The sequence below is a fragment of the Harpia harpyja genome, chromosome 14 (assembly GCF_026419915.1).
Source record: "Harpia harpyja isolate bHarHar1 chromosome 14, bHarHar1 primary haplotype, whole genome shotgun sequence".
Taxonomy (NCBI): Eukaryota; Metazoa; Chordata; class Aves; order Accipitriformes; family Accipitridae; genus Harpia; species Harpia harpyja.
In genome coordinates, this window is record NC_068953.1 from 34,966,767 (window position 1) to 34,991,390 (window position 24,624).

Genomic DNA, 24,624 nt, shown 5'->3' on the forward strand with positions numbered 1-24,624 from the left:
AAAGGAGATTGTTTATTGAGTTGTATGCACAGCTCTCAACCTTTAGAGCTCTTTTGAAAATCTTGTCTGAACTGTTAGAAAAACTTACTGGTAATAGTCAATATTAGTATTACTTAGAAATGCTTCTCCTTTGTAGGAGTCCTTAGGAAGTCTAGTTATAGAGCTTCAATTTTCAGGTACAAGCTGTGCATTTTTTACCATACTGATCTCTCAAGACAGTGATTCTGAACAGCTGTTGAATTCAGAGAAGTTGAGTAATAAATATCCCTGAACATCATGAACCTCATAGAAAAGCCTAGGAACTCCCCTCAGATTATATAGTAGGGCTTTTCCTTTTTATGTGATTGCAGTGCAATTATGAACTTCAAACAACTTTATGAAGTTGAGTGATGAACAGAAATAAAGTTACTACCATATCCTTTCCCTTTCTCTGTGGCTGTTAAAATGTGTGTGTTTTGCCTGTTAGTTCAGAAGACTCACAGTGGTGCAGTACAGACTGATCGAACTAGTTCCTCCACAATAGAAAATCTAATTGTCCTGTATTATGACTGTCAGCCATGCACATTGCACTTCTCCAACAAGCTTGCATGCTGGCACAAAGGCAGCCGTGATGTTAACATGCAAGTTGCACAGCCACTACTATTTCATTACTAGGGTGCATCCCACAGAAATTAATATGAGAGCAGCCTGTGCTTCACTGGTAATTCTGCGCTCCGTGCAAGGCGCTTTGTGTGCTTCTAAAGGTCACAACCTATTTATAGGCACAAATTCTAAAATTTTACATAACTGATTCTGTACTGAATTTGTGTCAAACATTTCTGTATGTATGGATCACTTGGTTTTTCAGGGGAATTTTTAATTAGGGTCAGCATGAAAAGTTTTTCTTCTTATTCAGTTCTTTTTGGAAGGATTCTTCCTTCAAAATTGTGTATCTGTAAGTCAGTTACACTTTTATTAATTAAGTGTAAGGTCTTTTATATACTTGCATGAGTAACAATGTGTTTAATGTGAATGCTGTTAAATGTAAATTGTTGCTATGCATGACATTTAAAAATGAAACATTGTCCAAAAATTGTAGCTATTTTTACCTGACTTTGTGATCAGAGGGTCTGAACACAGGGTTGAAAGTAAACAGGGTACCATTCCTGCACAGAGCTGTTGTAACAGGCTGCATGCACACAGCTGGCCAGCTTGTACGAAGAAAGCTGTTAGCTTAAACTCTAGAACTGCAATTAGAGCAGGCTCAGCTGATGAACAGTAGTTTACGCTGTTTGTGATAGTAGAAGTGTACTCTAACAGTTCTTCATACATATGGATGGGCCTTAAGTTGACAGTCGTGGTCCTTCAGTTTGTATACCTGGAGTTTAGTCTTAGAAGCCTAAGCCTGGGTTTGTTCTTCTGTGACAATGTTTTATCATTCACTTGTCAGTTGATTGTTTCAGAACCACATGTGTTTAGCTTGCAATAAATGCAAGTTTTTCCTGATATTTTTATTACAGATATAATTCTAGAAGCCTTGTATTTTTTTAAATGCCTAAACCTGAAGCATCTACCAAAAAAGATTCCAAAGTTTAGGATAAACTCAATACGTGAAGAATTGAAAACAAACTATATATTTTTTTTAATAAAACTACTGCTTGAAATATATACTATGGTTAAGTCCAAACTGCTTGTATTTTTGGTTAGTCAACTCCAAAGCAGGACCTATGAGCATTTAAAAAAGGTCAGCTTGAAGTAATTACAAATACAATACAAATTACACAGTAGATGTGACATTTTCTTGCTCAGTGAAGCTTTTGTTCAAGTCTACTATAAAGCCTGATCTACCTTGCTATCTGCTGCTGAACTAAATATTTTCTGAAGCACAGAAAAAAATTTATATCCAAATTCATTAAGAATGGAAGGCAAGTGTAATGGAAGCTTAACCCTGAAGCGGAATAACCTTTAATAAAACCATTTTGGCTTTATTAGGTTTGATATTTTTCAATGGCGCTCTGTTTCTTCTGTTCCACAGCCTCTGACTATGGATTGTTCTTGTCAGATGACGATCCTCGAAAAGGAATATGGCTGGAGGCTGGAAGAACGCTGGATTATTATATGCTGAGAAATGGGGTATGGTGCAAGTCTGTTGCTTCCTTCATCAACATGTTTTCTAAAAACTTGTTTCCCAAGTAGCAAGAAGAATGTTTAGCATTTGGAGGAGTAGGAAGGTCTTGAGTCTGTTCTTGAAATTGGCCCACTTCTTTTCCTTGCTGTGCCTCAGTAGTTATTTGCCTGCATCTGGTTGTGACTGTGAGCTACTGTGGCCAATAGTGTCTTCATAGAACAATTAACAGAAAGATAAAAAATAAGTTTTGTAATAAGCTTTGTATCTGAGGTGACCTTGGATTATAGTGTGGGTTTCTTGTATACTAAAGATGATGAGGTCATATTTGCTCACATTATGGCCAGCTTGCTTACAACCAAAAGGCATTCCTATCCTTTTTAAATGCTGAACTAGTTTTCGCTCACAAAGGTACTTTGGTCTGTCCTGCCCTGTCTAGGTTTTGGTCTTGCCAGCTACGATCAGTTCTTGAAAAATGACATTGGCAGAAATAAAAGTAGTCACTTTTCAAGTTTGTTACATGAATAAGTTTGCCTATACTATAACAAAGGAAAAATCCAGTTTGGGGGGTGGGGAGGGAATCCTATTTTAGGCATCAAAGTTAGTGGGTTGGCTTGTGGCAGCTTCTAAAAGCATTTAGAAACAGTATTGTTTACTTCCTAGGATATATTGGAGTACAAAAAGAAACAGAGGCCTCAGAAAATACGTATGTTGGATGGTTCAGTGAAAACAGTCATGGTGGATGATTCTAAAACAGTTGGTGAATTGCTGGTTACCATTTGCAGCAGGATAGGTAAGATTTTTGGGACTCACATGCTTAAGAACTTGTTTTTCTGCCATATTTGCATCTTGATTTTTAGGATATGTATTACTGGCTAGAAATTGGCACATCTGTTAAAAAAAATATTTAAATTCGTTATCAGTTAACATTTACCAAACACCTTTTGAAATCTGTTGTCCAGGTTTTATGAAAGTTGGTAGAGAGTTTGCTATGTACTTAAACTTCAGTATTTAGCAGTTGAAGGCACAAAGTTATCTGATGATGGTACAGTTATAAATTTTTTAATATATGTTACATTTACATATGCTTTCCTGCTATGTGATAGAGAATTAGAACTACATCTATACTTAATTTTAATGGGATAAAAGATGAATACTCTTAACCTTGAAATATATCTAAACTTACGGCTCTGTGTTGTTACGATTAAGAGTTGATCACAGTATCGTATCATTTGTGAAACAACATATGGAAGCCATCCAGAGCAGCTGGTCAAAAATGTGTCATATTGGTTATAGTCTGTCTTTGTATTTAGAGACATTTTGGAAAACTAATGCTTACTTAACTATAAACATGCATCCAACATGGATTAGCTTAAATCATCTTAGACCCTTGCTTAATTCTTATTTAGAATTAAAGTGGCCTTAATTTGATTTAAATTAATTTACTTGGAAAGTGAATTAAGCTAAACTTAAATTAATCCATTTCAAATTTGTTTGAGTGTTTCTGTGCTGGATTCTAATGTGCTGCAAGTAATTTACTTCAAAAACTAGTTTGACTTATTTTCATGAATGTGGTCATGTAGGTGACCATTTCACTTGCTTTCCTGTATAACATAAATATGCTTTGCCAAGCAGTGGAAAAAACCAAGCCGAACAAAGAAATGAGAGCAACTTAGCACATGTGCTAAATGTTGTGAACTGATTTTTGATTCAGTTTCATGTTAAATTCATAGGAAGAGCTGAGTTTTAAAACTCTAAAAAAAAAAAAAAAAAAAATCATATATTTCACGTGGTTTCTATTCCTCAGTCTGCTCTGCCACATTTCTTCTGCACATTGTGGGCAAGCTGAAATTACTCAGTTCTCAGGAAGCAACTGTAGGCATCCATGAAAGGAAACTTACTATGGCATATCTCCATTCTGGAATTTACTGCTATTTTAAATTCCATCATGTTTTTAAATTGGCGGCTTCTCTTGGTAGAATAACAAAAAAACCTTAGTATCTTTCTGACAGCGGCAAATGCAGCATATGATGAAGAAATGATGTATTTGAAGGATAATGCTGGATATTGGAGTGATGTCTTGAATGAGGAAGTTGTAGATTATTCTTGGCATCTCCTTCCCCATACACTGTTTTAGCATTTCATCTGGAATGTATTTACTATACTTGAAACTAACCATTGGTGTGTTAATATATAAAAAAGAATATTTCACCTGTCCTAGAATGTATTACATTTTTTCATTGTTACAAACACCAGGTTTACTTATAATTCCAGGAATAACGAATTATGAGGAATACTCCTTAATCCAGGAGAGCATCGAAGAGAAGAAAGAGGAGAGTACAGGAACGCTTAAGAAAGATAGGACATTGTTGCGTGATGAAAGAAAAATGGAAAAACTTAAGGCAAAGCTTCATACAGATGATGATTGTGAGTAGTGTATTCCAGGATAATTCTTAATTAATATCTTTCCACAGTTTAGTGCAAGAAAACTGTACAGGAATGCATTTTTAGATTCTTCATTGTGTCTCAGCTGATCCCTACCTGTATTTTGCATCCTTTTACACATAATGTTGTCTACTACTGAGTATTTTTAAAATTAGGTAAATGGACAAGTTGTTGCCTCTAGCTGGGAGAGTTAGCAGGTCTTTTGAAGTGTTTTTCGTTACTTTTTTGGTAGGGTAGTTGTAACTTAAGTGTGAAGGGTCATTTCTGTAATGACCATTTTCTCCCCTTCATTACACTTGGATATTTAAATGTTGATGCACACTGAAAGCCATCAAAAGGTAGTTTTGTCTTTGAAGGTATAAATTTTAAGTGTAAATGGAGTTTGCCAAAGAACTAAGACAGTTTTTGATTTGGTTTTCGTGTGAAGTCATGAGAACCATTTTTTCTGTTTTACATGAAGGCACTAAGATTAACTGTGACTGGCAGGAAGATGCTTTAAAACTGTGTTCAGGGATAAGAAAAGTAAACAGAACAATTGGTTTTAGGAGGAAAATGTGGTAAACTTTTAAGTAATTTTGCAGTGAAACTTTGAAGATCTAAATTTAGTATTAAAATGTTACTATAGTTGTTTCTTCAACGATATTAATGGTGGTTTATACTGTAGTAAATTCTTGTTTCTCAGCAGTGCTGTTCTTCAATTCTCATTTGTAGCAACCTTCAACACTGATGTCTAGAAGCTGAAATGAAAGCAACGTTTTTTGCAGAGTTCCCCCCTCCAGTGGAAATGCCAATTATCACGTGATTTTCACAACAGCTTTTAACACTGGCAACACTACGTATTTAACAATGTGCATGTCTGTGGTTCTGTTACAGTAAATTGGCTAGATCACAGCCGAACATTTAGAGAACAAGGAGTTGATGAAAATGAAACACTGCTGTTGAGGCGAAAATTCTTTTATTCAGACCAGAACGTAGATTCAAGAGATCCTGTTCAGCTTAATTTGCTTTATGTTCAGGTACAGTATGTGTACAGGTTCTGCCTTGCCTGAGGAAACCTGTTAATTAGAAAAATCTTGTTGCTGAAATACTCCATCTTCTAGAATTCTGGTTCTGGATGTGCTTTGATTTTACTTTTTTGTCTATTCTTCCAAGAACACATGATAGTACAGAGGCTTTGCTGATTCTTTTTAATCAAATACTTTCAACCCAATAATGGACACTCAACTAAAAATCCACTGACTTTCATGTCCTGTTTCCTTAAAATTCATGAATGTCTTCAGTGTTTTAAGTCATTCTTTTTAGTTTTTCTCCCCATTCTCTTCTATAGGTGATGCTTTTTCTGTAATATGGAATCTCAGGTCAGTCTTGCAACCAGCTTTCTGCTTCTCATCTCTTCTCTTCTGCCTGATCAGTGAGGGAGCTTCTTCTGCACTCCCTTTCCAATCTTCAGCCCAGACAGCAAACAAGGCAGGCAGGCTTCCTGTTCAAAATGGACTATATCATGTAACACAGTGGGAGTCCACCTAGGCAGGTTCCCCACACTGTTAGAGGTACTATACATACTTTAGCAAAGCTAAGAGTTTTATGCAGAAGATAGTATAAAAGCAGGCTTTTAAAATTTTTGTTAAAGGTTTTTTTAAAAAGTAAAAAAAAAAATAAAATTGAAAGTTTAATGGAATGTTCTGTTGTTATACTTGCAGCTGATTCAAATGGGATTGTTCTAAATTGCATTTTAAAACTCTGAGGCAAAAGGTAAAGATGGCATTGCTTGTAAGACTGCATTACGTTTTCAAGTATTTTAGAAGACTGTGTTACACTGAGCTGTTCTACTGCCACTTAATTTCTTTCAGGCTACTGTTATGGCAGTATGTGCTGATACTGCCTTGTCATTGTTCTGTCCGTGGGTAGATGAGCCTTCTATTGCCAGAGCTATAAAATCCATCATCTTCTATGACCACTGAATTTAAACAAATGGAAGGAAAATGCTGTTTGCCTTCTCCTGTTGCCATTTCTATAATAGTAATCTGTTTTTTACTTACTAGTTATGCAGATCATTTTCCCTGCTATTACAAGGTGCTGAGATAAAACCTTTTACGTGTGTGTATGTACACACATGTATATATCTGTATACACATAAGTGTGTATGAATATGTTGTATTTTATATACACATATGGCAGGAAATGGATGTTGGCTTTTTGATGGAAGTTGTTACAATTGTGGTTTCAATAAGTCTCTGTAGATATTCACCAGAAAATAATCTAGCACTTTGTTTATTTTGTTAGTCATAAACACATCCAGAATGGAATAATGAAGACATTCAGACAGAAAACTGTGTTGCTGGATTCCTGGGCCATGTTCAAGCTTTCAAGGAATTTCAGAGATGTAATAGTTATTTTGGATGTCCCTGACATGTCTTTGCTTACCTCCTATAGGCTCGTGATGACATTCTGAATGGTTCCCATCCTGTCTCCTTTGAGAAGGCCTGCGAATTTGGAGGCTTTCAAGCACAGATCCAGTTTGGACCTCATGTAGAACACAAACACAAACCTGGATTTTTAGAGTAAACACTTCTAACTTCTAAATTCGGGTGACCTCATGTGTAACTAACGTTGAGTTGTTACAGACTAAATGCATTTTAGTACTCCAAGCAGAGGTAATCAGATTCGGTGTGTTTTCTGTAGCAGTCTCCCTGTGAAAGGAACTTTATTGCACAAATCAGCAACCGCAACTGATGAGGGCACCTTTGGCAGTGGCTTATTAGGCAGCACAGGGCACCAGCTCCCCCCCAGGGTGCCAGTTAAGTGTGCAGCTGGATTCGCCAACCACTTGGTAATGTGGGAGAACTGGGATTTCGTTCTTCCTTAGAAGTCTACTTCTGCCTGTGTTTAGTAACGTCATGTGTGAATTAAGCATACATCAGTGTATATCACAGATGTTTGATTTGCTAGGAAAGTACACTAATGGAAAGATGCTTTGTCATTTGAATAAAGTTAATATTGCTGTGTGTAGAAGTTAAATTTTTCAAACTTTTTAGTGGCATTAATCAGTTGTTCAGATTTACCCTCTCGTGGTATTGTATGAATGGAGATCTAGAATTGTGTTCTTCGTTTCAGATATGGACAGGAGTCCTGCTTACAAGTCGCCCATCCTTTAACCTTTATTGCAGTACTTTACCACTATCAGCAGGGCAAGTTTAGTTTGAAATTTAAATGTCCCATTTTTCTACCGATTTTGATTTTCTGATTGGTTTGCCTGCAGCAGAATTAACTGAGGGTCAGAGTCTGAAGAAAAGAATGTAGGAAGGTAAAAGCAAGCTATTTACTGCACAGTCCATCAAGCCTTGTCTACATATGAGGCTCATAGATACTTTAATGGGATGCACAACACAATGGGTGTATACTTGGTTTCTGGCCCGTTCCACTGCCTGAGTGCTTAGTGCTGACTTTTATACTTCCTTTGTGAGCCTGAGTCTGGGTTTTACTGTATCTCAGGGAATCACTTTAAAGTGGTGGCTTGCTTTGGAACATGCAATGCTGCAATATTGGTTGTTTAAAACACTTCACTTTTGAAAGATTTTCCTAAAGTAGCAGTTCAGTTATCCAAACAAACCATGTGAAAAAAATATCCTTCAGTTCCAATTAATAATCAGCTTTTCTTTGTTCATTCTGTCTGTCTGCTACTGATTGGCCCATGAGCCTTTCCTAATAGAGCTACTGGTGTGTCTAAGAATTATGGGGACCCAGTGTAATAGCTTCAGTGTACTCCTGGTTCTTATTCCCTAGAATTGTGACCAGTTATGCAACAATCTTCCTCTGGGATTTGTCCATTGTCTACTTATTCTTCCTTTCTCCTTCCACTCACTCCAGAGTATTCCTACAGCAAACCATTAGGGTATTACCCCTTGACAAGCTAATGTTGTGTCACAGTAATGATTTCAAGAGTTAGGTGTTCCCAGCAATAGTTGTTTTTAATGTTTAAAGCAATAGTTCCCCACAAACTTAACCAGCAGTTTTTGCAAACTGCTGTGCAGAGTTCAGTTGCTTAAATTTTTCTAGGTTTTTCTAGGTCTTCTACTTGGTCTTTTCAGTGTAAAGATTTTCTGTTTTTTTTTTTTTTTTTTTTTTTTTTTTTTTTATTAAGCTCCCATATAGTAACTATGTTTTATAGTGGACTGAAACTGCTGGGTGGCTGATATTTCTACTTTGTATGCAATGCTAGATAGTTGGAAGTCCATCACAGAATACACAGAATACATCACACATATAAAGTGCATTATCTTTTTTTTTTTTATCCTAATAGAAATGAAAGGTATAAATAACTGAACTGTATGTTAGAAAGAGGATGTTACTCCAGTGGAAATAATTTAGAACTGGACTTCCATAATTTAGAACTTTGTTATTTTCTGCAGGGAATTTTCTCTACTGTTGTTTTATTTTCATTTAAATGGGCTTTGAATGTATTAGGATCGAGCCTTCCAGGTCACTAAGTGTAATTGCTTGCTGTCCTGGTGTCTAATCAGTTTCATAAAATTAAGGATTTCTGATTTAGAAGTAATTCTCTTTTTGCCCTCTGTAGAGGAGCCTGCTTCAGAACCATAAGTCCCTAGTCATTGCCTTCTAATTTTAAGTGTACATGTTTGATTTAGTGTTGTATGCATTTGGCTGTACACAGCCATCATGACAGCCTTATTGTGAAACCTCATGCTTTTGTTTTGTGAGTCTAAACAAGCTAAGTGCTCCTGACTCATTATGAACAATATATATAAATAATGTAGATAAATGCTGATTTCTTTTTTAAATTTTTTTTTTACCCTGCAAATGCATCTCTCAGCCTTTCAGAAAAAACTTTTTAGGTTTTTTTTTCTTCTTGAAAAAGAATGAGGTTTTTTTAAGGTTTCATCCAACTATTTCCTACTCTTTGGTGGATGAACAATGATTCTTTTCAAGTATGAAAGTAGTTGTGTTTTATGAAAACTGTATGCTGTAGCTTAATACAGCAGTGGAGCGCTGTCCGTTCAGTCACCACTGAAACCTGAACATGCTACAGATTCCCTTAAGGAGAATCTGTCAGCTCATACAGAAAACAGCATGTAATGGAATAGTATTAGTATTTCATAGCATTGTTTTGAAACAGCTTAGCTGAGTTTGCCATGTCTGCAATACGTTCATAGAGAGAAATCTTTTTTGTCATTCATAAATTATTCTTGGCACAAATGAAGATTATTGCCAGTATTTTGGTATTGGTTGTTGGAATTTCCTTGAAGCTCATGCCAAAGTAAATTGTGAAAGCTCTTAAACTATCAAATTGCAAGTAGTCTTTCTTCATGCCCTTACTCATACAGCTCAAGTTTTGCATTGCACCTACAGAGGGTACACTGTGTTTAAATTTGCAGAGAGAATATCTAATAAAGGACTTGTACTATCCATACGCAGATAGGAAAGGAGCACCTAAAACTGGCCACCTCTGCTTTTTATTTCCAAGCACGCTTGGTGACCAATAAGCTCAATTCTTTAATCTAGCTTGTTTTACTGTCTTGAACTGTCTTTTTTCAAGAACACTGGATATACCTTTATGCTAATGAAAAACAACCAATATGTGTTGGCACTAGTATATCTTTTTTTAAGAACTGTAGGAGCAAACTACAGTAAATGAAGTTAAATAAACACTGCTTGCTGCCAGATGTTATTTTAACTGAGTTCATTGTCCATTGTAATAATGTGTAATTAAAGAAGGCTAAATGATAATATAATCCAGGTGTTTTTGTTAACTCCATTAAACAAGCTGCTAAATAAAGTGAAACTATTGTTTGTTGCATCATAAAGAAAATATTCTCATTATAGGCAGCATTAAAATAATTTCAGTCTGTTTACAACTAGCATTTCACCCTTTCAGTTGAGGTGATACTTGCCTATTGATTGAAAAAACAATGGAAGGTGATACAAGGCAAAAGCATCTGATCTAATTGCCAGCTACATGTGCAAGAGTATACCACTTGGTACTTAGTGGACAAAGCACAAAGTTGTCGCCTTAACTTTTGCTGCTTAAGAAGCTCCAAATAATGTTTGCTCAGCGATGTTGTCTTAAAGTGTATATGACTTAACAAAGTAAGTAGACTTGTTTAAAAATGTAATGGTCTTGATAGTTTATCTACATACGGATAGCTGAGAAAATTAACTCTAGTTAATAAAAGATGAGAATTGGAAGTGCATTGATAACTATCATTTTTCTGTATAAATCCATTTCCAGAATTAAACTGGGTTTAACTCAGGTTTGGGGTTTTTTTTTTTTATTTGCCTTGGAAGTGAATTTTACCAAACTGGTTTGAACCTATGAAATTCTGTATAAAAGTGCCAGTTGTTTCAGAATAAAGGCACCAGCTTTTTATGATAATAAGGACTGTATTCAGTCCTTATCTATAGTCTTTATCTAATTTGCCTCTCCAGCCTTCCCCACCCCACGATGTGTCTGTGTAAATAAGTCTTGAGAAGAGATTTCATTATCATGTATTAGTGAGATGTAACTACTGGAGCATTGGAAGGAAAATTTGTTCTTACTTTGATTTATATTGCTTGAGCTTTATGCAAAGAACAAAATGAATGATTTCACTAATGAGAAGTGGTTTTGAAGAAAGGACAAAATCCTGATTTAGTCTTTTGAGTTACTTTGTCATCTGCAATGGCAGGCTTTTGTGTTTCAAAACAAAAAAAGCACACTAAACAAAACAAAAAACCCCACAAACACCCATCCCCTCAAACAAAACAACCCCCCCCAGAACAGCCAAGCAAATTTTTTGCCAATCTTGTTTGAAAAAATCCATCATTCTCAAAACTTGTAACTTTCTATGATAGTAGGTAGTTCTAGCTTTCTGTGTTAATAGTGTGCTTGCTTACTGAATAAATCAAAATGAGGAGGAGATTATCCAGTCATACTTTTTCTGTGATTCTTAATATTCCAAAGCAGGAGGGATCCTTAGAAACCAATTTTTTGAACTGTGGAAGTTTCTCCAGGCTGAAAATGAACTGCTGAATATATGACATAGTTTCATCAGAGTAGAGTGTTCCAGATGGGAAGGTGCAATCCAGAAAAGAACTGATGTTTGTTAAAGCATGATGTTGATATGTCTTCAAGCTGGGGTGATGTTTGGTTGAGATAAAGAGTTTATTTTATTATACAGCAAGGAGGTACAGGTGAGGTCTTTAAAGATTCTTTCTGACTAAGCTCTATCATGGAGGCTGAACTTACTTAGTTTACTTTGTATTCTGAGACCCTTAGTATCTGAGTGTTACAGATGTTAGGACTGTTTATTTAAGACTTTGTTTTTGAGATAGTGACTGGTATTGTGTCCACTTAAATGGCTTTGCAGTTTTTCAGTAAAATACTAGTGCTCTAACATTTCTTGGAAGACACAGAGGAAGAACTTGGTCCTGCACATCAGTAAATCAAAGTGCTACTGGAAAGAAATAGCAGCATCTGAACTCAAACACAGAGCTGGCTTGAGCTTTGATGTCCCCTTCTTCCCCCAGATTACAATGAGTATGTTTGAATTTAGATGTGAACCCCTCTGAACTGCTGAGAGACATCATATAGTTTAAGAATGGAAAGTGACCCAGCTATTATTTACTTTTGATGACTTTTCAAAACATGAAAGAGGTATTGCATGGGGATGTAACTAAAGTGTTTTTCTTAATTATGTAAGGTATCCTCTTGCTCTCACCCTGCTTAGCCAGTTTTGTTTCATTGTGTAGGTATTTTATGCCCATTTTAGGAAGCTTGGGGGACTTAATGCCAATGAAGGAGCATGGAAAGCATCCCTTCTCAGGAAGACACCATTAACTATGGAATTTTTTTTTCCTTAGCCTAAAAGAATTCCTGCCTAAAGAATATACCAAACAAAGAGGGGCTGAAAAGAGAATATTTCAGGTAATTGTGAGGCTGAAAAACCTACAATAGTTTCACTTCCTTTGTAAGAAAAATATGAGCTTTCACAGGTGTATACTCTATATATATGCGAATTATATAACTATCAGAAAATCAAGTGTAAAGAGTCTGACAGCTTTGCTTTTCTTTCTTCAGCAGATTTATTGTCCTGATCCTTTTTTCTTCACTGATGATCATTCAGTGTACTTTGTTGAAGGGGAGAGAGTGAATATTTGATATTCTTAAGGCCTTTTTTTCAGTTGCATTGAAATGTAAGGATGTGTATTTGTACTAAAATAGAAGCACATTTAGGAAAGCCAGTTTTAATTTCATGCCTTATTGAAGCATGAGCTTCAAGAGTTCTGCTAGCTAACACTGGAGTGCGGTGATGTGTCTGGGAATCACATAGTTGTAAAAGACTGAAGCAGTTGAGTATAAAATGTACTGATACTGTTAGAAGTGGTCTCAGAGTTTGAGTACTGTAGATGCACTAAATATCTGTGCTTACTGAAATACATGTTTGGCAATACAGAATAAGTTGAAAAATTCTGAGGTCAACAGCTGAAATCAAGTCAAGTGGTTTCTGGAAGGACATACCAATGATCTGTGATCTCAGCTTGGGAGACAAGTTGAAGAGCAGGAACAGGTCACATACTTTCCTATGTCTGTTATGCTCCCAGTCTAGGAATTCTGTAGCTCAGTCTGTTCTACCTGGAGCTTGTAGTACGTACTTGTAGATGAGCATGTCTAATGCTTTTCTGTATAACTTTAGCTGGCGGCAGTGATGTTGCAGTTTAAGAAAAAAAACAAAAAACAAAAAATAAAACAAAACAAAAAAAAAACAGAAAAAGATTCATTCACCATTTCTTCTGAGTATTGCTATCATGCTATTCATAGCATGTGATTTTTGCCTGTGTCAAATATGATCCATGAGTAGCTTCAATCACTACATACTTCAGTGCGTGGACAAGAAGTTCATCAGCGAGGGCACTGATACTGGGCAAAGATACAACAGCAAGGTAGAATAAGCAAGCTGTCTTTTTGACAAAAATCAGCTGGTTCCTTGAGTTATAAAATTCTTGGGTTTGGCAGCTGATTTTCACCAAATACTCCATCTGCAATGACTACATCTGGGCTCCTTGCTCATTGGGGATCCTGGTTGTGTTCTCTGTGCTGAACTTGACAGATATGATCAGTCTATGTCCTTGGGATGCAAAAGGGCTTTTGGAGTTGCAGTTACAACTGCAGTTGCAGTTCCTCCGTGGAACATTGTCGAGATGGTGACTTAAACTGGAGTAGGAAAGTGTTTCCCATGTTGTTGGTGCTCCCCCTGCTGCCGTCAGTCAGCACAAAAGTAAGTGGTGGCAACCAGCAGATCAGAAGAATGTGAGGGGAAGATGAGGTGTGATAGGGAATCCCACGAACAGGATTTAAATAGCAGGACATCAGGGTAGGATTTTCAGCAGAACAGTCTGGGGTAGGAGAGCAGATGCTGAGAGGAAGTTTGAATACATAATATTGGTAGTTGTCATTACTTACAGGTAATAAAGTTTACTAATGAGTAAATTGTTTAAATAATAAATAGAAATTGAGTTACAAGACACACCTAGATAACTATTTCAGGATGAACTATTTAGAAAAATAATTGCTGCTTCTTCAACTGTAGAATTCTGTTCATGTGATGGAAAAAAATGTGGATAACGGTGCAACTGGTGAAAAAAGCCCATTGGAAGTACCTATAACAGATGAGAAATGGTCAATTACAAGACGTGAGGCTCTCGTGAATTGGAAGTTTTGGGCACAAAGCAGGAATAGTCTGCTCCTGGAAAAAAATAGGGGTGCTGGGACTCTTAAATGATTTTAAAAAGCCTGAGCGAAGAGGTGTTAATTGTATGAAACCTAATGGTGTCAAATAGCAGCAATACCTAGAACTGTAAACTGTTTCAGAAGTGGTTTGTGTGTGCTTGATTGGTAACACAGAGTAGATGATGGTCAAAGAGGAGCATTCCGTTTGCACAGGTTGTTTATGTTCTCTTATGTGAGGAATTATGGGATACAGTCTTGCTAACATTTCTAGCGAGTATTTTTTCAAATATTCTTATTGTAATGGTTATTAACTAAGCATCCTTAAACAGATAAAAGCTATAGCCTTTTTTATTTGTTTCCAGAAAGCATTGTTTCTGTCTAAGTTATACTGAACTGTCATTACAGGAGCACAAAAACTGTGGTGAGATGACTGAAATAGAAGCCAAAGTGAAGTATGTGAAGCTAGCCCGTTCCCTGCGGACCTACGGAGTGTCATTTTTTCTTGTTAAGGTATTGTAGATCTTGCTGGGACCGTATTGTATGGTTGGTTACGTATTACCTCAGGTTCTACACTAAGCAAAGGTCAAAGATATTCTTTCAGCCTTCTGTCTGAAAGCAGCATTTGGAAAAAAGTGTAAGTTACTACGTGGGACAGGATTATAATTTCAGTTTAGATCCTTGTCATACTGCTTCCAAAAAGAAATTTGAGTCTGTCATGATTTAATTTCTTTAAATTGACATTTCTTCTTTTTTCTTCTGATTACCAACAAAGTACTGTCTTCAGAAAAACATTCACAAAGAAGTCATAAGTTGTTCCTGTTTAGAAGTTTAATGATAATGTGAATTGCTGAAAAACTGCACCTGAAGAACAACGTCGTCAGCTGCATGATTAATTTCTCTTAATCCTTACAGTAAAACAGGTCATGGTCTTAAGGCTGTTGAAACAATTTGGTACCAAGATGCTGACATTCTGCTGTGAAAACAGAACTGAAGCATTAGTGCCCGAGTATTCAGTAACCACTGACATAGAATGGAAAGGAGGCTAAACTTAGGCAAATGTTTTCCTTCTTAGGTTCCCACAGTTACAGTACAGAATCTCTGTAGAAAGCTGAATATCTATAGGTTGCCTTTTCCTAAAGTACATAGTCATCAAAAAATTCTAGTGAAGCAGATAGAAGATGAAAATAAAATGAAAAATGTGCAGAGGATAATACTATTAATATGGTACGCTTAGAAAGAATTACCTTGTCACCTTGCTTCCTTTAAGGGAAAATGTCTTGTTAGGCACCATTAATGGAGCCTCAAGTCCTTAACAGAGCTGTTGAGCTAAGTTGTGTATTAGAAACTATACTAAAGTTATGGCATGCAGTTTTCAGTAACTAAAATATTAAAACTAACAAGCATGCACATTTAGAACAAGATGCTAATTCAGTGGGGATTTGTTAACACAGTGTAGCTGACCTGTATGGTAAAAGGTAAAAATATCTTTGTATTTTTCATTAGTATCTTGCGCTTTTTTGTCATAGCTTAAAGCAAACAGTAACTGAATCAAGTAACCATGTCATGAAACTTCTATTGGAAAGAATAATTGGTCTTTTAAAAAGTCTATCAAATGACCTACTATGCAAATAGGAATTGATTCTTTGCTGCCTACATAAATTCAGGGGAATGGGACATGGGGATTCATTTCTATTTTATGATGGATTTTATGTAGCAGATCGTTAGTTTGGGCCTATCCTCTGTAACCTTGGAAAACTAAAGAGGCAGAATGTCCAACAAATAAGGAGACATCAGCTAGCAGCATGCAGATTGACCCTGCACCCTTCCTTGTGATATTTGCATGGGTTAGGATGTTCCCATGGATTGAAAATAACTAAGATTTCAAATCCAAAATATGGGACAAATTATGGCTGTTCTTGCCTAATTGTCAGGCCCAGTGGGCCTTCCTTTCCTTTACCTCTCCAGAAATTTTATAGAGAAATGGTGTGGGCAACCTTAACTTCTCAGTCCTCCTGATGCCAGTTCCCCATTCAGCTTCTCTAATCTGGTTTTACAGAGGAAGTCTTGTGTCTAGAAGGAATGCCATCTTGGTTTTTGGGGTTTTTTTGGTTTATTTAAAGTAACTTCCAGAGATTTGTTAGCACAATCCTTAAAATACTTCTGTTTCCTGTAGGAGGGAGAAGAGGGAGTGTCTTTTGAACTGCATAGTAAAGGTCAAGTAAGGACCAGAGCTTATTAATGTTAATGCATTGTTTGAAAATCACTGTCTGAGACCAGACAAACTGAGCCTGGAGTTTTAAATTGTCCTCATCTGCATGCCAGTTGCTTCCCTTTGTCAGTGTATTCCACCATGCTTTTCCTTTTTCCTCTGGCAAGCTCTATTTGAATGAAAAACAATCTTTCACACCTCGTTATAGGAAAAAATGAAGGGCAAAAACAAGTTGGTTCCTCGTTTGCTGGGTGTCACCAAAGACTCAGTGATGCGTGTGGATGAGAAGACCAAGGAAGTGTTGCAGGAATGGCCATTGACAACTGTGAAACGCTGGGCTGCCTCACCTAAAAGCTTCACTCTGGTAGTCTTTTTGTATATATTCAGAGGAAGAAGGATCTATGTGGCAAGGAAGATGTACTTAAACTCAGAACAGTTTCTTTAATGTAACTTGTTCTATCTGTAATTTTCTAGCATTGTATAGAGTCACTGCGTCCTAAACTAATAAACTGACACATATTGGTGTCTAGGGTCAATCTGTATTTTGATGTTTCTAGACAGACCCATTCCCCCAAAGTACTGTTTAAATCTTCTCAAAAAAAATTGTTTAAATCTGTTCTGTGCCTAACCACTAAAACAGTTAAGAAAACATCATTATTCACACCTGCTTAAACCTTTTTAGTGCTTGCCATTCATAATGCACTTTGTGACTTGCAAGATATGAATATAAACAAAGCTAGATGGTTCATTAATACATTTGACTATTATGTATTTAAAGAACTTTCATGAATGTGATGTTTTCTTAATTATTTGGTCCATAAGAGACTACTGCAACAAGAGTATTTTGTATATGAGAAGGTTGTTTAAAGTGGTAGAGCAAGAGGCAGAGGCTGGAAAATTATATTCACTTTAATCACTTGCATCTAATTTCCAGTTGCATGGGTGATTATGCTTTAGAATAAAATTCTAAAGAATTTTTTCCATCCTTCAGTGACTGAGTCTGATGAAGTCAGACTAAGTGGCATTTCAATTTCTGAAACGTCTGTGATTAAGTTGTGAAAAGCATCCTTCCCCTCTCCTCCCTCACCCCCCATATAGACTGGTTTAGAATCTTGGAGCAGTTTCATTTACTGTTGGATATAATAAAATGTCTATACAAATAATTTTAAAATTTGAATTCTCTCACTCATATTTGGTACTGTTTCTTCATTTATTTACCTTCCATTTTTAAAGAGGTTTGGCTTTTTTTCCTCTCTTCCTTCAGGATTTTGGTGAATATCAGGAAAGCTATTACTCAGTACAGACCACTGAAGGAGAACAGATCTCTCAATTAATTGCAGGTTATATTGATATCATCCTAAAGAAGGTATAGTATTAAGATGACATGCAGTAAAAATGCAGTAAAAATCACCGTACAGCAGTGCAAAAGCTCAAATGTGTGCAAGCTGCAGTCCTCTTTTTCTCTCATGAAGTCATTGTTGTACCTTATGTTTGGATGTTAATCATTTTTACCTTTAATACAAGCTCTTTTCATTAACTTGAGTGCTTCTGGAAAATATCAAGGCTATTAACTGTAGTGGTAGTATGGGTCAGGCTCAGTACAGCATGCTTGGGCTTTGTTTTTCTGTCTGGAAGGTGAACTGCTGACTATGAGTGTATATGCAGAGGGGAGTCCAAAGCTTCAACTATGGATTTTAAGCTATGGACCAAAGTGGTGAATCAGGTGGGAAGAAATGATCCCCTGGAAGCAGCATTTAAAACTACATTAAGGGCTACACAATTGTTGTCCAGCAGCTCTTATATATAATGTATCAAAACTGAGAAAGTTTTTTGGAAAAAAAAAAAAAAGAAAAAAAAATACTGCTTTAAAAATATTGTGATCAGTAAAGCAAAGAATTACATCTCAGTTGTGCAGAGAGAGGGATAGAATCAGTGTTTGTGAAGAGGCCAGACTGTCTTGAAACTTGGTTTTATGGACTGTGCCTGGCAGGAGAGAGGAGAGGCTGATATTCATATCCAGCATTCAAAATATTCACTAGTAAATAAGTGCAACAGCAAAAAATACCAGTTTTGCCAATAAACGTGGAGCTGAATGGACATATTTTAAGTATGGTGTATAGAAAAGTGAGGTGTTTCAAATAGCACTGGTTGCTCCTTGATAAATTTTTACTTTGTAAAATTCCTTTGTAATTTTTACTTTGTTCAGCCAAACTACATCATTATTTGCTGTAATGGAGTTTAATAGTAAAGAAATGACAGAAAGCTAAGCAGCTCAGGAGAATTTATTGCCTTTGTTCATGTGAACAGTGTAGGATGTAACATGAAGTGTTATGAAATCAGAGGTTGAGGAGGATTGCCAGAATTCATCACAGTACATGCCTTTTTTCTCTGAGGCTGTCAGTCTCAGATTTAATAAATGTTAAATAAACTGCAGGTTTCTATAGATGGTTTAAAACTTGATTCTAGCTCTTAAGCTTCAAAAGTAGCTTTGCTTTCTAATGCCAAATGAAAGCAGCCTTTCTGTCTTGATGGAATACAGATGTGCGTATTTCCACTCCCTTCTAGTCCTTTGAATGCTTCTTTACAATCTGCTGACACAGCCAGTTATAAAATGAATGAATTAGTAACAGGTTAAGTGGTAAAACACCCATGATGCTTCATAATGAGTATGAGAAGCATGCAGTTTCTAATTGTTGAGCCTAAGTTATCTCTGTGATGCATGCCTTAAAGTATGGTTTATCGCTCTTAGTTGCATAATGTTAATTCTTGGTGTGTTTTGTACTGTTCCAACTCATTTGCTCTGGTGTGGATTGGTGGTGTGGTTTTTTTCTGCTAAAGTATTATTGGTGCAACACTCCCCACTCCCTCTTGTCCTGCAATTTTAGTGATAGGTCATTAATCAGTTGACAGGGAACTCTGAACTTGAGGAACTTTTACCATTTTTTAATCTAGGTATGGGTTTTTTTTACTTCATACTAATATGGAAGCAAGGCATAATCTTGACTAGAAATAGGCAGTTTCAGTTCATGCATAAACTCAAAGTATAATAGTAAGAACTTCTCTGGACAAATGCGGGGAGTGTGTGTGTAAGGATGTGCATGAGGAGTTCCTGTTAAATGTACCCAAAGTCATAGTGGATGTTTCTCTGTTTATATATATACATATATGTGTATATATTCAGACTACAAATCATGTAATAAGGTGGAAAGCAGACAGTATATTTGCACTAGGTCACAAGTAGAAATAGGTTGGTTTTACAAGGCAGTACTTTTATGGTAGTTTCCTGTGGTTTCTAGTGGTTTAGACTTCTTCCCCTTGTGTATATTCACCTCCCTTATACCACTATAAAAAACTGCCTCAAAAAGTCAGATGTGCAGACTGTCCAGAGGTTTGAAGTAACTATGGTAAAATAACTTGGATACAGTATTAAATTTATCATCTTTACTATGGATATGTATTTCATAGTGGTAGGTAGCACCACATAGTAACATTTCAGGATGGTACGTATGACTTGTAGCTGAGGTCTAGTTACTTGAGTCAGTCTGATGTTCCTGAGTTAGAAGAGAATGGGAAAGGGGATGATACATGTCCTCTCTGTGCCCGGATTTGCTGTTGTTGCATATCACTCGGTCTTCAAAACTTTTTTTTTTTTTTTTTCTTCCTGTGAGGAAAGACAGTATCTCAGCACTTTCTTTTTACCTTTGTCCAAAAAGGCACCAATAGGCTTTTTTCCTTCATGCACTTAATCTGCCAGGGCTTAGAACCTGGTCTGTTAGATGCTGAAGGGCACCTCTTCTGAGGTGGAGGTTATGTTGTCACACTACCAAAATGCATGGTGTTCAGCACTGGACAAGACTCTGCAGATTATTTGACTAAGCTTCTGATAAATGGTAAGGAAATGGTGGAGAGAAAGCAAAAAGCAACACACATTGTTTAACTTTTTTTTTTTTTTCTTCCCATCCCCGTCCCCGTCCCCCCCCCGCCCTCCCTCCAGAAACAAAGTAAAGATAGATTTGGGCTTGAAGGTGATGAGGAATCAACCATGTTGGAAGAATCTGTTTCACCTAAGAAGTGAGTGTATACAACAGGAGGAAACGCTCTTTATTTAAGCATGAGACCTTTTGGCTGTGGCAGCTTTTTTCAAACGAAATAGTATAGTTATTACTGTTAAAGAATTATTTTCTACAGAGTATTTCAATAGAAGGAAGTACTATCCCCAGGCAATTCATCAGGCTACTATCTTCATTCGAGGATTGAAGAGCAGGTATTTTTCACAAAATTGTTGGTTAAGGCAACCAGTAGTACCAGTTTGAGGTAACTTGACCCTTGAACAAAGGAACTCAGGCTGTAATTCAGTAAAATGCTGGGGGGGGGGGGGGGCAGTAATGATGCAGAGCTGAAAATGATGTATTAGATTTTTGATCTTCATGCAAACAACTAGGAATTAAAATGTTTTAATTGCTTGTGTTGGCTAGGTCCATGGTTTCCAGTAAATTTGACTGCTGTCAGTTTAATTGTACACTGTGTCATGAACAGAGCTGGCTTATTTCACCAAACCACTTTAGACAAACCAATTAGATGTGTGGTATGGGTAAAGGTAAGGTTTTGGTACTAGTAGGTCAGGCTAGGGTTCTGATGGGAGAGTAACTGAATATAGCAAAAAGCATAACTGTAGAGCTGGCCGTAGTCTTGAAAAGGAATATTAAATCTTTCGTTGCAGTGAAGGAATAGAAATAGGTTTGTGACATTATAAGCTGTAATGAGCCACTCAAGTGTCCTCTTGGAACTCTGAGGATGGCAGTGTCAGCAGTGTGTATGTGGAAAGTCTGATTTATTGTTAAACATACGATTTATAGGAGATAGACTTGTTAGATATTTAATCTGGCTGCCTGTGAAATTTCAACTTTTGACGGATCACACATGTTCAGATGTGCTTTCTTTTGACATCGCCCTTTCCAAATCACTTCCAGAATATACTGTTAGCTAAGTGCTGTGCAGAGAAGCCCAAAATTTGTAATAGATGAATACAAGATTTTTCACAATTGAAATTACTTTTTTCCCCAGCAGAGTGTTGCTGTTAAAGCCAGAACTTCTGTCAATGCTTCTAACTGTTAAAGCTTGAACCATTTTTAAATATGAGCAGTATATCTGACAAAGCGGTTCATGACTGGATGACAATAACTTTATTAATTCTGAAAGTATCCTGCCTCTGAGCCCATTATCTGATAGGCTGCCAGATTATTAGCAAGTACTGTGTATACATGTGTGTATAAAGAAGGAAGACTGAATGTTAGTTTTTATCCCAAATCTAGGGATTGCTTGCAAAAGGCACCTCCACAGGGTTCATGCTTCTATTTTCTATTGATCAGCCTATGATACAACTGAAACAAAGCAGTTGTTATGCCATAAACCTTGTTCCGGTTCTGTCTGTCATGTATGTTATAGGAGTAAAGCTATTGTACCATGTATACCAGAACTGCACACTGCCTTCTTTCCTTGGTGCCTGCTCATTAGTGCTATTAATATTTAATCTGCCAAAAGCCACAGATTAATTTTTTTCTAGCATGTTAGAAAATGGTTAGAAAGAAAAACTGTAAAATTTAAATTTTCCAGCTTCTCCAAATGTCATGAAATGCAATTTAAAATCCTAAAGGAAGAACATCTGGCAGAACTTGATTTGCAGGAGCTAACTAATTCTCTCTCTGTTGTTTTTTTTTTTTTTGTTGGGTTTTTTGGGTTTTTTGGTTTGGTTTTTTTTTTTTTTTTCAGATCTACCATCTTGCAGCAGCAGTTCAACCGAACCGGGAAGGTGGAGCATGGCTCTGTGGCACTACCAGCTGTTATGCGTTCTGGGTCCAGTGGCCCAGAGACTTTCAACATTGGCATCATGCCTTCTCCGCAGCAACAAGTCACAGTTGGTCAGATGCACAGAGGACATATGCCCCCGCTTGTGAGAAACCTCCTTGTTTTGTATTTGAAACTTTTTTTGCATTTGAAACTTGTCTGTGCCGCAAGTAGTCAGAAAGAGCATGTTATACATATTATGAAGAGCAGGAGGAGGATATAGAGTGTGACTTCCTGGCTGTCCTACTGAATATAAGTTTTGAGCATCCCTAAAATATTTAGGGTATCACATTTTGACTTATTTCCTCATTTTCTTTAAAGCTGGCTCTTCCAGCTTTCTCTTTACTTCTCAGTAATTAAACTAGTATTCAAGGGTTAGGAAAAAAGGTTGAAAGACTAGCAAAAGTAAGCAATTTTAAGAAAAAGGCTTACACTTAGCTTATCACTAGCCCACCAATTTAGATTTTTTTTAGCAGGCTTAAAACTGATGCTGAGTTTTCTCATTTAAATTAAAAGACTATCAAAAACCCTAAACAGGCTGTACAGAATATAATCAGTGCTTAAGGTCATGACGTACCACTAGAAGTGTAGTATGCATAGTGGGTTGACCTTGGCTGCTTGCCAAATACCTGCCCAGCTGCTCTGTCACTCCTGCCCCTCAACAAGCTGGGGTGTGAGGGTGGGAAATAAGACAGAAATTCTTCATCGCAACATAGGTTGAGATAAAGACAGCGAGATCACTAATTACCTTCATGGGCAAAACAGACTCAATTTGGGGGAAACTAATTTAATTTATTGTCAATCAAAATAGAGTTGGTTGGTGAGAAACAGACAAAAACTAAAACACCTTCCTGCCACCTCCTTTTTTTTTCCCAGGCTCAACCTCACTCCTTCATTTCTGACTATTCTACTCCCTGCTCCCAAGTGGTCAATTGGCAGCCCCTCTCTGCTGCTCCTTCCTCCTCACGCTTTTCCTCAACTCCAGCATGGGTCCTTCCTATGGGCTGCAGTCCTTCAGGATAAACTGGCTCCAGTGGGGGTCCCCTATGAGCTGCAGTTCCTTTCAGGAGAGCCTGCTCCAGCGTGGGTCCTCCACAGGCTGCCGTTTCTGCCAAGACCCTGCTCCAGCATGGGCTCTCCGTAGGCTATAGTTTCTTTCAGGGAAATATCTACCTGCTGCAGTGTGGGGTCCTCTGTGGGCTTGCAGGGTGGATATCTGCTCTGGCATGGCCCTCTCCACAGGCTGCAGGGAAATACCTGCTCCACTGTGATTTCTCCTGCAGGCTGCTGGGGAATCTCTGCTCTGCTGCCTGGAGCACCTCATCTGCAACTTTCTCAGACATTTGTGTTTGCAGGGTGGTTTCTTGAATTTTTTTTTTTTTCCCCTCGCTGCCATGTGTTGTTTTGCCCTTTCTTAACAATATTTTCCCAGAGGTGCCACCATCTTGGCTGCTGGGTTCAGCTGTGTCCTGCGGTGGGTCTGTTGGAGCAGTCTAGAACCAGCTGTGCCTGACATGGGGCAGCCCCTGGCCTCTTCTCACAGAGGCCACCCCTGCAGCCAAAATCTTGCCACAGACACCCAATACAGATAGCCATCCTGCTCTGCCTAAAACCCTTCAGTTTTCTGTTAGCTTATGCATATTGATGGCAATTGAGTTTTAGGTTTGTCCTGTTGCAGGAAATCAATAATGATATCCTAGAAGCAATTTCAGTTTTCATGTTCATGTTCCTAGAATGCAAGTCAGTAAGAGCTTGGGGGTTTTGTTGTGTGTCTGTTGGGCATTTTTTGATCTCAAAGTTCAGCATTTTATAGATGTATGCAAGTACAGAGGAGTATAAAATGACAGAGGCAGAATAAGACTGTGTGAGAGGCGTGTTGGAGAGCTTTCTGTTCTCCACTGCACCAGGGAAAAGCTAGCTATCTGAAATGGCCTGGTGTGATTGTTGGATTGTTGTCACTCGCTGTCTCTTCGTGCATATGTAGCATCTGCCTGAAGTGCCATTTGGAACCTAGCACACAGCCATTTCCTTGTTTTGCCTTTCAGACCTCAGCTCAGCAGGCCTTGATGGGGACTATTAATACCAGTATGCATGCTGTTCAACAGGCACAAGCTGACCTCAGTGAAGTTGATAACCTGCCACCTTTAGGGCAGGACATGGTGAGTTTCTCTAATCCCTCATAGAAATGGATCTTAACGCTTTGGGGTGTTTACAAATCAGTTTAGTCATTGTCCCTGGATCTAAAGTAGTATCACTAAAGCTTTCAAAATGAGATAAAAAAATTTTGTGCTTTCTTTA

General features: G+C 37.3%; 1 protein-coding gene across 3 annotated transcripts in view; it reads left to right on the forward strand.

Moving 5' to 3' along the window:
* TLN2 (talin 2) overlaps window positions 1-24,624 on the forward strand; it is a 206,444-nt gene that overhangs the window by 86,316 nt on the left and 95,504 nt on the right. For all 3 annotated transcript variants that reach the window (XM_052806996.1, XM_052806995.1, XM_052806997.1), the window contains exons 4-15: window positions 2,015-2,112; window positions 2,768-2,897; window positions 4,379-4,531; window positions 5,423-5,565; window positions 6,983-7,110; window positions 12,407-12,470; window positions 14,679-14,783; window positions 16,691-16,846; window positions 17,747-17,848; window positions 20,477-20,553; window positions 22,252-22,432; window positions 24,372-24,485. In XM_052806996.1, the coding sequence (XP_052662956.1) occupies window positions 2,015-2,112; window positions 2,768-2,897; window positions 4,379-4,531; window positions 5,423-5,565; window positions 6,983-7,110; window positions 12,407-12,470; window positions 14,679-14,783; window positions 16,691-16,846; window positions 17,747-17,848; window positions 20,477-20,553; window positions 22,252-22,432; window positions 24,372-24,485 (1,451 nt within the window). The remainder of the gene's footprint in view (window positions 1-2,014; window positions 2,113-2,767; window positions 2,898-4,378; window positions 4,532-5,422; window positions 5,566-6,982; window positions 7,111-12,406; window positions 12,471-14,678; window positions 14,784-16,690; window positions 16,847-17,746; window positions 17,849-20,476; window positions 20,554-22,251; window positions 22,433-24,371; window positions 24,486-24,624) is intronic.